Below are 17,463 nucleotides of genomic sequence, written 5' to 3'. Positions count from 1 at the left end.
TTTTTTTTGCACCCAGCCTTCTGCAGATGGTTTAAAATGGTTTGGTGACTAACTCCCATCTCCTGGGCGATGTCACGAGATGCCACATGCCGGTCTAACTCGATGTATTCCATGATTTGATCGGTATTTGTCGTCACAGGTCTTCCGCCGGCTGGCTTATCCATGGTGTCGTTTTCACCGGCCAACCATTTTCAACCATTTTAAACCATCTGCAGAAGGCTGGATACAAAAAAAAGCTTGGTGTTTGGGTGCCGCATGATTTGACGCAAAAAAACCTTCTGGACCGAATCAACGCCTGCGATATGCTGCTGAAACGGAACGAACTCGACCCATTCTTGAAGCGGATGGTGACTGGCGTCGAAAAATGGATCACATACGACAATATCAAGCGAAAACGGTCGTGGTCGAAGGCCGGTGAATCGTCCCAAACAGTGGCCAGGCCGGGATTGACGGCCAGGAAGGTTTTGCTGTGTGTTTGGTGGGATTGGAAGGGAATCATCCACTATGACCTGTCCCATATGGCCAGACGCTTAATTCTACCATCTACTGCGAACAACTGGACCGCTTGAAGCAGGCGATCGACCAGAAGCGTCCAGAATTGGCCAACAGGAAGGGTGTAGTGTTCCACCAGGACAACGCCAGACCACACACTTCGTTGATGACTCGTCAGAAGCTACGGGAGCTCGGATGGGAGGTTTTATCGCATCCACCATATAGCCCGGACATAGCGCCAAGTGATTACCACCTGTTCCTGTCCATGGCGAATGCCCTTGGTGGTGTAAAGTTTAACTCAAAAGAGGCTTGTGAAAAGTGGCTGTCCGAGTTATTCGCAAATAAGGAGGGGGGCTTCTACGACGGAGGTATTATGAAGTTGCCGTCTAGATGGAAACAGATTATCGAACAAAACGGCGCATATTTGAACTAAATCCGATCACTGTAACACTTTTTATAAAGCATTGAATAAAGAGCAAAAAGCGAAAGGGAGATATTTGCCAACCTATTATTTTTTGAGGGCAACATGAACCACTGTACAGGCTTATCTCTGTAGTCAATACTATAACTGATTTTGTTGAGTAAACATAAGGGCTTTTATAAGTAACATTTTGTTACGCTTATGTGAACAAAATTATATGTAAATAGAAATGTTGGTTAAAGTACATTAACACATGCTTGAAGTGTAATTAGAAAATATTACTACTAGACTGACTGCCGGCTTCATAATCGGCATGACGCTGAAGTTAGGTACACATATTGATGCGACTGAAGATTTACCTGGCCGTTGATTCGGATGATTCGGCTGAGTTTTCTTGTGATCTAGCAGTCCGTTTTTTTGGCTTCCATTTCATGGTCCTCGGAGAAAATATGCCATGATCACGATCAGTGACAATGCCATGGCATCGTAGGCAGCTTGATAATACTGTTAAGTTGTGAATTGATTTAAATACTCTGTTATACCAGCCCTTTCTGTAGGAAATATAATTCGTCCGAATCAGACAGTTGTGTTGTAGTCTCTGTGGTTTCTTCGACAATGTGTTTGCCGAAACGGATTAGGTTGTCTTTGATTTGCTGATTGGAGGGCTAAATGTGTCAGAGCTAATGCGCACAGTGCAGCCTGAGCAGAGTGATAAAAAGCTCGTTCTCACAAGGTAAATTGTATCCTTCGCATACAGTTTGTTTATGCGTTTTTGACCAAATCATTACGGATAAAGATTGTGTAACATCACATAGTGTTTCAGTTTTTTACAAATAGCTGAAATTCACACGGATGTTCCACGCTAAATTGGTTATTGGGCTTAAAGAAGTGCCAAAGCAACATCTGCTTTAACCAAGACAACTACTCTTCATGATAATGTCCATATTTTACTCTTTTGGATGTATAGCACCTATAGTTATAAGAGCAAAAGCATGTGGGATCAGATTATTCCTGAGAGTCTTCACAAAGTTTGGATTACTTGGAACGACCAACTACACAATGTAAAGGATATAGGGATGCAGCCCAATATGTCACACTTGATATAATACACAAATCTAGTAATTATTAGAAATTACCACGAGTTCTTTGTTGGGTTCGCCGAGCCATCGAGTTGCTCAAAAATAAATGTGTATGGTACTAGCAACTGATAAAAATAACTGTTCTGAAAAATTATTATGCAATTCAGTCCCATTCCTTTTTTCCAATAAGTAACTCAGTTAAAAAACGGTCGGCCGATATCGAATTCTAGCACCACGACTGTATTCTGCGTTTAGCAGGACGTATAAATAAGGCGACTTGCGTTGGAACTATAACGAAATGAATTTACTAATTGCCCAGCATTTATAAATTTTGTAAGCAACAACATTTGGAAACCAGGATTGATTTTATAAGAAAAACATTTTGGATACCATATATGTATTTGTCTTTTAGCTATTGTATGTTTTGTATTCAATAAGAAACGATTTCCATATTATCGACAAGCACGTAACAAAGCTTATGGCCGATCTTCTCTTTTGCGCTAGCCGATACATGGTATGTAAGTTAACAACTAGTAATATGTTTGCCATAGCAACTAAGTAGATTTGTATAAAATGCTGATGCGCCCAAATCAAGTTCAGCGCTCCGCGCTAAGAACGGAGAGCAGCGAAAATTGGACACCCTTTATCCGAGATACCGCATTGCGCTGCACAACTGCTGATTCGGCTTGCCGACCATGAATTCATGGCGTGATGCATTGGAGCTAGTATAAATTCATATTTTCCCGTTTCACTGTATTCAGTTCTGAGCAAGCACTTTAAGAATAAAAACTAGCAACTCCGGCACTCCGCCGTTAAATACATTTGTTTGATATAAATTATTCTCGCTGAGCCAAAATGCCAGTGATCAGGAGACAAGTCATGCCCTCCACCATAATCGTCGTAAGAAGCCACCCCACCTGGATAAAACCTGGACTAGGGAGACCACCCGATGAACGTACTTCTTATCTGCCGGAGCCACTTAACTGGAAGTCATGTGGACCGTAAGGAAATACATAATTTGTAGTCACCTTAATAAAATTTATTTTGTATTACTTAAGACATCATTTAGGACATTAAACATATAATAAAACTTACGTTACATTTAAAACACTGTTACACGCTAAACTACGAATAAATGCGTTCGTATTATATCGTGATCTACAGCAAAAGTCAACAGTAGAATATTCCTGGATTATAGTGATCGTGTGTGGAGGACAAGTACCATTGCCAGCAATATCTCTTATTCATTTATCTATTGTCTTTTGTGTTGTGATGCTTTACTGGAGCTGAAGAACTTTTTGCGGGCGGAAGACGATATACTGGTGGCTGATAAAACTTGTACGTCTATTACTAATTACGTAATAATTACGTAACTTTTTTTTTACTTCAACCTTTTTTTTTAACGTTCTGAGACTTTTCCAATTGTACATTTGACTATTACAGCAAAATACTCCAAGATATTTGGTGGCAGTGGGTTCAGAAGTACAGCAAAGTTGCCGATTAAAGGTTGCTAAATTTTCAAAAGTCAAAAATCTTTCCAATAGTGTGTCGATTTTCTCGTCTGTGAATGCGATGAACAAATTGCCGCCGAGTCCTGATTCAAAGACAGGTTTTCAGCGACAATCCATTAAATTTTCTGCTTTAAAGACTTAGGCCTCCTGCCTTAAACTGAGTATAATTTTGATGCAGCTCTGCTCCGATAATCATGATAATTGTTCCTGGTTTGTCGAAAGTGAGATCAACCATGGCAATATTGCTCGGGACTTATAGATTTGCCTAATTCTAGCGATGACCCTGGTGATCAGCTATGATGATCTTATCAGCACATTCATTGGCAGTACCGTTAGGTATTAACGACTGCATTAAGGCTATTCTTTCAGAAACCAAGTTTAATTGTGAATAGCTCTAGATTTAGCAAATTGATCCTGAAACCCTGACAATGAAACCTTGACTCTAGCGAATAGGTTGTAACTTTTCTTGCTTGCACCCAAAGTGGCAATTACTTGCTCGGTTGCTTCGTTTTAGCTTTATAGTCACTGAGGAAGCAGTAGGCAGTTTGGGTATTGTGTATCGGTTATCATCGCATTTGAGCAGTCAATAAAAACCTTTTTAAAAGCAACGGAAAATTTGTCAGAAACATATAAGTAGTAATTTATAACTCTCTCTTCGTGACTTAGGGTCGTCACTGTTTACGTGTTGTTGCTGGAACCGCTATTCAGAGTTAGAGATTAACTGCATTACGCTCTTGCTTCATCCTTGTACAAAATCTTTAGTTCTAAGCATGTACAGCTCTGCAAGGGTTTTTATTCCCGTTACTCGTAGACTTGGAAGGTATAATGCATTCGTTAAAAAGCATGTAACAAGGAATCGTTTTAGGATCAATAGAAGAATCGTCCGTCCGTCTGTCTGTCCGTCCGTATGAACATCGAGATTTCAGGAACTATAAAAGCAAGAAAATTGAGATTAGTCATGCAGATTCCAGAGATAGACGCAGCGCAATTTTGTTAAATTATGTTTCCACGCCCACTCCAACGCACAATAACCTTGTAAGTTTCTAACGATTTGCCAAAACTTATCCAATGTTTTGATATTTTTTTTCATTTTTTTATTAGACTTGTAAGTTTTTAACGATTTGCCTAAACCATTTTTTGGCAAACCCCTTTCTAACACCCAATACTGTCATGTTTAAAAAAAATTTTAATTTTTTTTTTAATTATATTCTTTTTTTTTCTCAATTTCTCTGATATTCCAGAATACGTGTTGTTATTTCTCGTTCCCACTAGCTGAGCAACCGGTATTTGATAGTCGGGGAAGTCTCTTGTTTTTTATTTTCTTTGTGCTGTGGTCCGACATAAAATAATTATGGACACAAATGTTGTCTGTGCCGTCAGGTACTAAAAAATCTATTTCAATTTCGCTTTTGCCCTTCTTCATAAGAATATAATTGCTCACTTTTTATAAAAGCGAGAGGAATAAGTTCATTTTATTTAATGTGCTTATAAAGACAATATCAAGAGTTTTTGGATGGAATTTTTAATTTATAATGCTTCCTTAAGTATTCCATAATACTATGTGCAGATCAAGTTCGCATAAACTTTTTTTCGCCATTTTTATCTTGATAAGTATATACTTACGAATGTAACTTTATAAAACAAGGTACTAAATATTAAAACTTGGGGAACCTGAAGATACTGGCAATGTAATGTACAGTTTTCAGCAGTTTTAATTTTAAAGATAAATTGTTTAGGTCGTTTTTAAACAAAACATGAATAAGAGAAAATAATTTTGGATAGCAAAGATAGCATTAAAAAATAGCCTGTCTAATAAGTTCATGTAATACATGTTCATCCTCACTAGTTCAAGGATTTTGGCTGCTAAAAACGGACTTTTCGCTTATTTAGCGGGATTCTTAAATAGTCGTAAAAGTAAATTTCAAAACCAACAATAATTTTAATTTGGAAACCAGTTTTTGAAAAATTTTGAAAGTTCGTCAGCTCTGGCTTTAGGAGCCGCTCTTTTGAACGGAGCATTGTATTTTACTAAATGAATAGTTAGTCTATAAGTGGAACAGACTATCGGTCTTCTTTTTAACGTGTAATGCCATGATTAACTAGAGATGAACTGATAGAAACTATAGCTAGAACTATAAGAACTATAAATGGCACTACCATTCATTTAAACTTATTTTTTATATATTTTTCCATTTTTTATATGTATATTTTTCTTGCCAATTTTGTACCGATGGGAAATTGTGCCGATATTGAAATTTCCTCATTTGCACTTCAATAGTTGAAAAAGGGGTATCTGATATTCGATAAACTCTTAAGCGTTCCTGTTGCTCCTTAATTATTTAATTTTACAAAATGAATTATTTTTCAAGCAATCCCACGGCCACACCTCCTGCGCAACAGACTGTGTGGCGCTGCCGTGTATCGTACGGATCGATTCACGCAAAGATAGACGTGATACATAAAACTGTAAAAATCGATGAAATATATAAATATAAGTAAGATCTTATTGTGTTAAAAAAGTTAGTTATGAAATCTTTAAGAGAGACAGGAAGTCAGAAGTAGAGATAATCGGATAAAGTCTAAGAAGTCAGAACATAAAGTCAGAACATAATACTCTGAAGTGATCATGCAACTCATAATTAGATCTAAAGTGATTTCAAATTAGAGGTACGCATTTTCTCGTGAATCTGCTTGGGACAGACCCCTGGCCTTATTGACAATAGACGAAATATGGTCTGAATATTTTAGTTCAGGGTCTAGAAGAACACCAAGACTATTAGCACGTGTTATTCTGTCTTCCTTGTGGGACACCAAATATGGCACGGACAATACAAGAAAGCGAGTTATTAAAAAGGAACCACCTTATAAGATGCACGGGGAACCTAAAAAATCAAGTGAATGATTCACAGACTCAAATGCTTTACTAAAATCAGTGTAGATGACATCTGTTTGTTTCTGAACCCTTGTTTTACGAACGATGTAAGGAAGGAATGGAGTAGCCAATAGGTTACTGTGTGTTGATCTGCGTTTTATAAACTTTACAGTGTAGTATAGTTGACCTACAGAGCTGCTGCACTCTCTTAGTCGATTATTGGATCCATGTCTTGTAAAAAGTCCTGAAAGTGTGTTTCTGTCCAAAGTAGTACCTCTTACTCTATTTGAAGATCCATATCATCCATCTTTTTGACTCTATCTACTCTATTTATCTTTTAACTTTATCAGCCGTTTGTCACTGTGAAATTGAGCCGATTTATGATCGCATCGAAATTCAAGACAGTTCCGAACGAGGGTAGCACGGAATCGGCAGGGTCACTTATTTTGGTTATAATAATATCGACCGAATGATGATGGCGTGGTTTTTGCGCGAAGCGGTTTTTTACAAGGTTCTTTTTTAACAGGTTCGTAATCCTTAATTTGGTGGGCTTTCCACCTGGGTGTTTGCAATTTGTACAGCCCCCACCTGGCTGGTCAGTTCTTGAATGGTCTGATTCTTGCAGCTGATTCCTTCAGCACAAGGGCAACGGCAGCCTGTACGATTTTATTTTCTACGCGTTGAATGAAATTTTTCTTATTGGCCCTTCGGCTTCAGACTCTAAGTCGCTGGCGAATTGTTTGCTACTGCTGTAGTGCCGGAATGGGTTACTCAAGTGGAGCTTAGTATGCTAAATTACCTTAGCGAAGGAATCCATACCGAATCAGTTCTACCCTTGGTTTTACCTAGTGTGGCGAGGGAGTCGCGGGGGCTGGGCCGCCGCTTGACAACAATGGACGAGGGCTCGCTGGTACTGCCTGCGTCCCAGGCATTTGGGAAGCTAATGCAAATAATTAAAATATAGGCAAGGGCGGAATTGAATGCAAACAATTTGACAAGGCAATAAAGCGGTACCTGCATTCACTAAGTTGAATCAATTAATGAATTTATATATTTATATTTGCAAAATTGTTGTATTATTATATAAAAGTGCAGAATTAATGTTTTCTTGCAGTGTAAATAATTCAGATGCAGATATATGTAAATGATTTATGGAAGAGCTCATGTTTTAATACAATTTCCTGCGGAAATTTCCGTTCGGCGCCAATCAAGTTAATATAGGAAGATAATAGCTATCTCGCAAGACTATTCAAAATCAATTGTCCATCCAGATTTAAATAACTAACGATGATGTCCTCGGGTTGCTGTTGCAAGTGGAGAACGTCGTAGTAGTGTCATCTGTCCATGATTGAATTTTAGGGTGAGAGGTAACTGTCTCCTTTTAACCGCTAACCTTGTGATGTAGCCGAGTAAATAGATCAGACTTGAGAATTAGCTCTTTATTCAATGGATTCAAAAAGAAGACTGCATGGAAAAGTTCTTTTTAAAGGCTGCTGCCAAAATGCAGCTCTCGCCGGCTATGCACGAACTACCGGCTAGACGCGGTGCTGTTCAGCAGACAATCAGTCGTTGCCGGTTAACTTTGTTAACTTAAAGATCATTAAATTCTTTATGAACACATTTTTTTGAAACCAAACACACCCCCGACTTAATTGGCTTTATACAAAATATGATCGGAGAATTTTTAAATTTTCGAGATTTTGAGTGCAGAAGAACACCAAGATCGTCAAACCGTGTTATTCTGTCCAAAAGAGCACACTTGTGTATATTCGGTTGACACGAAAGGACTTACAACGGAAGTCCAAGTACGCTGCCTTGGGGAACTCCAGCCTTTATAGGGTGGCTGGCATATTGCCGTGCAATATTCCCGTTTCCAATAGCAGTTCGTATTTCTGATGTTATTTGGTTGACTTTTTTAATGGTTCCATGTTTCTTTAGAAAATATTGTCGTGCAATATTTCCCTTTTTCCAATAGCAGTTTGTATTCCTGATGTTATTTGATTGACTTTTAATTGACTTTCTGATTAAGTTAATTCCATTAATTTTTTCGATTTAATTCGCTCAAAAGTCGATTGGGTGTTTCTCGTCGCCCGTTACAAACGATATAAAAACGAATATGTAGCAGGGTTCATGAGGAACGCATGTTTAAGGTGCGTTGCAAATGTGGTAGCCTTGTCTTTATCACTTGGCCCATCCACCTGCGATATTTGATAAAGGTGAGATAGTTTTTGCTGAGTGGTTAAGCTGGGATAAGCTTTCCGTAGTGAGTTTTTACTGCTTGATGTTTATAGTTGCTCTATATAGCGAAATTGGTTGTTTTTATCTTCTTTCTTCAGACATTGGAGAGTTTACGTGAAGCACTTTTTAATCTTTGCCTTGCGATTGGTGATCTATGAACTGGCCACTCCCGTCGCGAACCTCATTTTTCGAGGACGATCCGCTCGATATCTAGGTTTGTCATTCTAGGGCTACGAGGTGATCTTTCTATTTGGGGTGTAGACACGCTGGCAGCTGCAGCTAAGACACTCTTCAGGGTGTTTTCTGCGGATTCAGAGTTTAGCCTTGCATCCAGTTCAATGTGTTAACTTTTATATTTTTTGTACTTGACCCAGTGGTTCTCTTTGATTTCAATCTGTTGGTCTGCAGGCTCAGGGCGTTGAAAGACATTCTGATTTAGCAGGACAGGACAGTCCGGTCTCTATTCGGCTCTAATGATGTTTTAGGGAATATTTTATGTGATTGCGAATTCAATCAAATCAGGAATTTCGCCTGAAGAGACGCAATCAAGCTTTTTACAACTGTTTTCCTTTAGGGGTGACGAGGCGTGATCCCCAGTGGGTATGTTTTGTGAGTAAACGTACAACGGGGAGTGCGCGTGTAAGGGCGGCGGTCAGATAAGGGAGAGGGGAAGATACTTCGAGAGGGTTCATAACTCCTCCCCCCTCAAGATCTGCGTGCCGCAGATTATAGGGCTTTGGGTGCCCGGCCAGCGTCTAACGTCTCCGGGTCTCGGGTGCTGTTTGTCACTACAGGCATACCCTTGGTCGATGTCAGCTTTCTCCATATCGTCCCATTAGCGAACTGGACTATATAGGTTCCAGTCAAGTTGTGGGTGCTGGGTCCGGCTTCCAATGTCCCGTTGAAGTTGGATAAGAACATTGTACCGTTATCGACCAGTTCTATGCGCGTCTCATTATTCCTGAGGAATTCGCATCTAGCCTGACCACCCTTCAATAGCTTGGGGATTCAGCCGTTTTCATCCATGTTCAAGAGGCTTTTTTCCGAACAAACAGTCGTGTTGCCTATGGAGAGCCAATCGTCCACCATGGCAAAGGTTTCCTCAGAGTTCACGGCGACCTTGTCATGCTTGACCATGACTTGTTTTCCTTCGAGGGTTTTAGGCAGAAGAAGAAGCAAGCAGTAGTCCTTGGAAGCGACCTTAGGCATGGCCAGAATATACAGAAGCGCAGTTCCGTTAGTTAACACGGACGGGCGAGAAAACTCCAGTGCTTCGACTGCATTCTGATACGGTAGGTCCCTGACTTCAGCCAAAATCGACTGTACTTCCTCGTGGTCCAGCAAGCGGGAGTTAACGATTCCTGTCTTAGTCAACTGGCACGCTTGAGTCAGCTCGCCGACCTGACTATCGATGATCAAGGCCTTGTGCAATAGGGTCGTAGACGCATGTAACCTTGTTCAGCTGCCTCAGGGACTCGTGAGAGGCATCAAACAGCCCAGCGTTAATCCGTACTTGTTGGTCGGCCGCTTATATGACATTTTCCTGAGCACGAAGAATGGCGTCCCAGTCCGACGCATCCGGTGAGCCCGAAATCCATTTCCAGGCGGACCCAATCCAGTCCAGAGATCGACGTCCACGCTGTGTACCCGTCAGTCTCGACAGGCCCTCCTATGACTCCTCCAAGTAGTGCGCCACCAGCGCTGCAATTCTGCTGCGATCTGTTAGCTGCACCGCCTCGCATTGAGCCCCTTGGATCACCGACTCGAGTCTTCCGTTGACAGGCCAGACCGTGCCCTCTTGTAGTGGGACGAGCGGAACCTCATATTTACTTGTCCCTGGCTTTAAAGAGAAGTGTGAGTGAATTATTGGTGTGATTAAATTACAGTAAATGTGTTCTTGCAGTCCACTATCATGGTCGTGTAGGGGAAGCGTGTGAAACGCACACAAACGATCTGATGCCATTTCAGTTCCGTAGGTCTGACCTATGGAAGATCGTACCTGTCTTGGTTTTTATTGCCACATTTCTATCTTCGACAATCCTCTCGGCTTTAAAACGTTGATTCTCCTTTGTTTTTATTTGTTTATTGGCAACGTATATTTTGTCGCCTTCGTTATATGAGATAGGCGCAGACCTTGTTTTATTATGAGCCGTGTTTGCGAGCTCTTGTCGGTATTCAATCAGAACCCTAACGACCTCAAGAACCTTAGTTCTGAAGTTAGTTAGTTCTTGGTAGTTGATTCTGGCCGAGCGGATTGCTGAGTGGTTGAAATTGTTGTACTTATCCACCGCAATGGCAACCATTTAATTTGAAGCCAGGGTGTTCGCACGTCAAACAGCGGTATATCTCGAGGAAGGTAATATTAAACCTCTCGATTTGACCATTGACTTCGCTTTACTGGGTCGGTCTGTTGTACAGACCGATACCCAATGTACGCAGGTAATTCAAAACCGTTGGGCACAGAAGGCCTCTCTCATTGTCAGAGACCAGTACTCTTGGAGCGGTAAAGTAATGAAGTACCTCAACAAGTTTTTCCCGTAGATGAATCGCGGAGTTCGATTCGAGAAGGAAGAGCTTGGCAAATTTGCACAGCTTAAGTAAATCTTCTTTTCCAAGGTGAAAATATCGATGTGAAGAATTTCACACGGGTACCTTGGGATAGGTGTCGGTTGGAGAAATTATTTATTAGGGAGTCTCTCGTACTTGAAGAGCTTACGAGCATTTTTGCATAATCGCGAATAAACTTCCTATAGTAAGATGTCATGCCAAGGAAGCTCTTCAGTTCCTTGACGTTCCTAGGAGGTTTCATTTTGGATATAGCTTCTACCTTCTTTTTGTCCGCTCTGATACCGTCATGACTGACCTGAGTCGACAAGAATTGAGTCTTGGTCAGATTTACCTGAAGTCGGGCCTTTTTAAGGCATTCAAAGAGCAGGCGAAGGTTCTTCCAGTGGCTATCATAATCGTTGCTAAATACGATAATGTCATCGATGTCTTTATCCGTTGTGTTCCCGAAGAACATCATCGATTATTCGTTGGAAGATAGCCGGGGCGTTTTTCAAACCGAAGGGAAGGCGGAGGAACTCATATTTCCCGTTTAGGGTGGAGAATGCCGTTTTCGCAGTATCGGATGGTTTCATGTGTATTCGATGGAACCCCGAAGTAAGGTCAAGTGTTGTGAAGTATCTGGCCAAGGCTAGCCAGCGTGGACTTTTGGACGGTCGTATGCTGCCCTCACTCAGTAGTTCCCCGATTTGCCTATCCACTTCAGACCTCATGTTAGCTGGGTATGGGTAGCTTTTTGTGTAAATTGGGTCTGAACTGTTCGTGCAGATTTCGGCCTCTACACTTGCGTCGACGGCCTCGCCCGGCGACAAGGGATCGAAATTACTCGTCGATTAAGGCCATTAACGTTTGCCTTACTTCAGATGGATGCGTTGGATCTAGTAAAGCATTGACGTTAAGAGACCTTTTAGCAAGAAGGGAGATCATTATGCCAGGGGATTATGCCCTCATATTCTAGGTATGTGACGCTGGAGAGGCTTCGGTCATAAAATTTTGACCCACAGCTCTTATTTCAGGGCCATCCCTCTCTTCCATGGCATCCTGGTGAGGCATGCCAACGTTCTCAGCACCGAGTTGATCGTAGTATGAGTCAGTTGGAAGGACTTCGCCATATTCAGCAGGGATAGTAGTTGAAGGGTCAGGTACGGGCTCCATGTGATAGAGTTTCGTTGCCTTTGGAACGGATTCTGGTATTCGAACGTTGTCTTTTTATGCCTGAACCCTCGCTCTGAGGAGACCTGTAGTCTGAACGGTGGGACTGGCCCGATCGGTTTGACTCCATTGTAATTGGCCTTGGGCCCTGGAAGCGATTATTGTGTTGCGAGCCTCTATATCCCGAACCCAATGAAGGTCTACCATTTCCCTGATAGGAAGGAGTAAAGCGAGTGCCGCTCGCCGTCCGGTAAAACCGGGTATTTGGTGCGGGTCTCGGGGTAACCGCCTGTAACTCCTTACAGAAGAAGTAGGCTTCCTGCTAATCTTTTGGTCTACGCATGACCAACAGTCTGGATGCGTCGTTACCGACTCCTCGAATGAAGACGTCGAGGGCCTTGTGCCTGGAATGCTCGGACAGGGCTCTGACTGCCTTCATTGGGTGTCCAATGGCTTATAATCCGTTGAGGATAAGAGAGAGGTGTTTATTCACTTCCAAATAGTATTCTTCCAAGGTTTTATTCCCTTGGCTCAGCTGGCCAATCTGATACTCTAGCGTTCGCACATCGCGTTTATCCGCGTAGTGCAATGCTAGAACTGTTCTAATTTCTGGCCAGACGTCATCCAAAACCCCATAAAGGTCGAGAGCTTCTTCGGCTTCGCCTCTTATTTTCTGTCTAATGTGGCTGACTATGGCACGGAACAAAAAATTTCCTTTGATAACCTCATAGTCGTTCAAGATAGCTTGCGCACGGTTGACCCAAGAGACGTATCTCTCAGGCTGCCCCTCGAACGTTTGAAGTTCCTTAACGCAATCGGGAAGCGTGAAAACTTCCCTCAGCTCGAATTCCTTGTGCGCACGCGCCAAGGGCACCGGGGGTGTAACTACTGGATTACGTGCCACATTCTCGGATTCTAAAGTACTAATCCTATTATTCATTTTTTTCATTTGGGCAAGAAGTGCATTGTTTCCTTAATTTCCTCCATTTTTTAGTATAAGTGCATCGGACAAACAAGCAACGGGAGTATATTGAATCGAATAGGAATACAGACAGATACGCAAGATTTCTCAAGATTTTATTCTTTAATAAAGCTACTGTAAGTATTCATGGATTTTCAAATTCTTTACTGAAAAGCACAAATAGTAAATGTTGATTCACTCACCCTTGACAATTTGTGTTAATCCTTGTGTGGGCGTGTTAAATGTATCGTTTCTTTCTTAGTATCTGCAGAAAAAAAAAGATCTTTTTTTTTTGTAGTTTAATTGTGGGCAATGGTTTTTCCTTTTTCTCTTTATTTTTTGCTTCTATTCTTTCGATTTTAATTTATTCAGTGACAGTGACGGACGAGTTATGTGTTGAGTGGAACTAAGCACTAAGTCCATAGGGTTGACGCTATGAGCTTTGCACTCGCGAATGGGCTACAGGGGCTGTAGACAAATCGCCGCAGTGGGTTACTCCATAGGTCCTTTTTTTATATTTAAGGTAGACACTTTGCGCCAGCGTAAAATGTGCCCCACTCCTGGACGGAGATGGCCCTAACGCTGCGGCAGGTGGTCTTATGTTTTGTTTTATACGACTTTTTTGCGCCTGTGCAGAATGTTGCTCCCGCTACAGGTGGAAGCGGAATTTCCCCCCCGCGGCGGGTAAGCGTTCTTGAGGAATGCACTTCGGAGTGACTGACCGTCAAAGGGCGCAACGACAAGTGTGCGTGTAAGGGCGCCGGTCAGATAGGGGAGGGGGGAAGATACTTGGATAGGGTTCATAACTTATATGCCTGCAAGTGGTTGTTTGTAAACTCACTATGGTAGTGGCATTTGATGCGATTTCTAATCAGAACATGATTTGCGATAGAAGAACGAGGTAAAATGATAGTTTATGCCGTAAAACGCCGTGATATTCATAGGATAGCTATTAATTTTTTGGAACGTTTTGATATAAGCTTCTCCACAAGGAGGTCTTACAGTTAGTTCGCATAAACTAACGAACTAAATTGAATCATATGCTGCAGAGTATTCATCCTGGTTTCATCCAGGATGTCCTAGGGTTGTTTCTGAGGGTATAAGTGTATTCTGTGCGTTAGGGGGGGCGTTTATCCGGGAAGATATAAATGAGAAATAATAAATTTCTTCGTATCGAAGAAAGACGACGTTTGTCTTGATTTCGTAGACGTTGAGCGCGAATGTCGTTTTGACTCAGTGTAGTTTTCTTTAAAGTGGAACAGTTGTACAAAACAAACGTATTACACAACTATTTCAATAATGATTTTACATCGCATTGAGCGTATACATTCACAATACATTCTTATTGTCGTTAACTGTTGGCAGTTATTGACTTTTTACTTTGAAAACATTGTATACTTTCAGAGTACAAAGAATACACACGTCTGCACTTCGGTCCTCTTAATTACTTATGAAGCAATTAATTGGCAAATCTTTATTCTCTAAGGGGTATTTTATGAAGCACTTCTTTTAAAAACTTATCTCCTAGAAAGTCATAACAATCTTGTATAAAACAAGAGAGAATGCTATACCCAGCTTGTGTGAACCAGAAATTTCATCATATTCTAGAATATCGGTAAAAACTGCGAAAAATAATACAACAAATTAAAAAAAATTCCAAAAGTGTGGGTGTGACACCTTTGGGCGGTAGAGTGGGCGTGGCAAAAGTTGTTTTTAGTTCTTAGTTCTGAGTTGATTCCATTTGGGGAGGTGATCGCAAGGCCAAATGAGTACCTCTTCGCGGGTGAGAAAAATAATTCTCTAGTTGTTTCTGAGGGTATAATTATTATGAGCGTTGTGGCGGCGTGCAAATTTGAGTCGGGTGTGATTCCGGCTTTTTTGAGGTTTGCATATTGGACAGCCTCCTCTATAGTTTGCTGTGTGGTTTTGTCGTGCAATAAGCAGAGTCATGAATATCTCCATTTTGCAAGAGTACTAAATAATAATAATAATATAGTACAATATAATAATAATAATAATAATAATAAATAATAATAATAATAATAATAATAATAATAATAATAATAATAATAATAATAATAATAATAATAATACTAATAATAATATAATAATAATAATAATAATAATAATAATAAGAATAAGTAATAATAATAATAATATAATAATAATAATAATAATAATAATAATAATAATAATAATAATAATAATAATAATAATAATAATAATAATAATAATAATAATAATAATAATAATAACAATAATAATAATAATAATAATAATAATAATAATAATAATAATAATAATAATAATAATAATAATAATAATAATAATAATAATTATAATTATAATTATAATAATAAATAATAATAATAATAATAATAAATCTTTCAATAATATTTTTGCTATTTTAATTAAGGCTTTTCTCGTTCGAACTTTCACTAGGTGAGTACCGGGTACCTGATAGTCAAAGAACTCGACTAGCGTTCTCTCTTGATTTTCTTTACTCATTATTTGCCAATTTGTATCAATATGCGAAACCTTTGGTCCACATAATCCAAATAAAAAAATGTCTTAGAAAGTAAATATTTATTTCGTCATTCACTACTAAAGGAGTTTTTAATAAATCTGAGAGTCGGGAGCAATAAATGTAATCGACGCTTTGGGAACACAAATTTATTTAGTGCTGACAAGGAAACCCTTCTTCAAACTTCTGCTATTCAATGTTTTGACTTTTGAGCGAAAGTGTCCCAATGAAATGGGGTATTCATAGCTAGGATTTTAATACAATATAATAAAAGTTATACGACATTTATTTCCTAAAACACACTTAATTTAAATGAACTTTTTCTCTTTTTAGACATGATGCCAATCGGCGGTAAAGTTGGTTATGCTGATATGACAGCAATGTCAGAAATTGATGAAATTGGAATTAACCAAAATCTAAACGTTAGATACAACAGTGACATAATATATGTATCCTTTACTAAACACATGTTTGTTTTATATTGGTATATGTCAAAATTTTGTAGGTGTGTAGGTAATAAACTATGTAAGTATTAAATTGTAATAAGCTATTGAAGTTGAACGAATTAAAATTTTTTTTTACCAGCTAAAAAAATCAAGAGAAATATGTTCGATATTCTATAATTTCTGGATTGGATTCTGGATTTCGTTTTATAATCTGCCCTAACTAACTGCGACACAGCCTTTCGGAAGAAAAAGTGCCGATAAAACGTTTGAATAGGTTTCCATTTTCCTTTTTATTACCATTCAATTTGTTCGCCAATCGAGTGAGCGCACGGCTTAATTCATTTCGTTTACTCAAGCTAGTACGGTTTCTTAGCCTGTAACGTACGCGTTTTCTACGTTCTGCTCCCTGAGAGCAATGGGAGAGAGTTGTTTATTCGCCAACAAATGATTTCGTTTCCAGAAACCCCGTTGTCAAATACCCGCACGTCTGTTATGACCGCAGGTCATTGCCGTGTCGCCCCGCACCGGCTCTGTGATCTTGATCCTTGGGTATTTGTTGCACTGCTCACTCAACCGCGGCTATTATCCTTGCAATTTGTTTTCTGATGCGGTCTCACAATTGACTGTCTACTGACTTGTATTGACTTGTACTGTGTGCCCTTACTCGTTTACTCGTTGATTGGCTTGCGTTCTCAATGGCGTGTTTTAACTGGTCCAGAACTGTGCTTGTGCTGTCTCTTTATAGGCCGCGACGATCCAATTATTTCCCTTTTTGCTCACGACCGCTCGGTTCCGATGATCAACAACGTCCCGTTAGTTCACGGTGCGTTTTCTTTGTGCTGGTCCAAGGTCTGTACCATTACAGTTTGATCTCTGTGCTCTGGCCGACTCGAGTCCAAGTCCGTAATTCACGGTCTCTCCATATTGCCGGGATTCGAGGTGTATTATTTACCTTTGGACCTGGCTGCCCACACTTTCCGGTCAAAGATACATGTTTCCGGAAACATATGGGTGAAAATAGTTCATTAGGGACAGTAATCTTAAAAGATGAAAATTTCCTAGCATATAAAAAGTTAAAAAAAAAAAATAGTGTGATCAGCTGTGGAGTCCTGCCCGAGGCTGCGGCGCGTTCCCCTCAGGCAGCCTACCACCAGCTTAAGGCTATTAAACTGCGAGTCTAGCGCAGAATGGAGATCAGCAAA

General features: G+C 40.1%; 1 protein-coding gene across 3 annotated transcripts in view; it reads left to right on the top strand.

Moving 5' to 3' along the window:
* The window catches only part of LOC26526255 (unconventional myosin-VIIa), a 713,556-nt gene that overhangs the window by 35,113 nt on the left and 660,980 nt on the right, over positions 1-17,463 (top strand). For all 3 annotated transcript variants that reach the window (XM_026976734.1, XM_026976731.1, XM_026976733.1), the window contains one exon: positions 16,149-16,264. In XM_026976734.1, the coding sequence (XP_026832535.1) occupies positions 16,151-16,264 (114 nt within the window). In that variant the 5' untranslated portion in view covers positions 16,149-16,150. The remainder of the gene's footprint in view (positions 1-16,148; positions 16,265-17,463) is intronic.

This window comes from Drosophila erecta, unplaced genomic scaffold, assembly GCF_003286155.1.
Source record: "Drosophila erecta strain 14021-0224.00,06,07 unplaced genomic scaffold, DereRS2 tig00000021-arrow-pilon, whole genome shotgun sequence".
Lineage (NCBI taxonomy): Eukaryota > Metazoa > Arthropoda > Insecta > Diptera > Drosophilidae > Drosophila > Drosophila erecta.
Note: the sequence above shows the minus strand (reverse complement) of the source record. Positions and strands in the feature narration are given on the sequence as shown.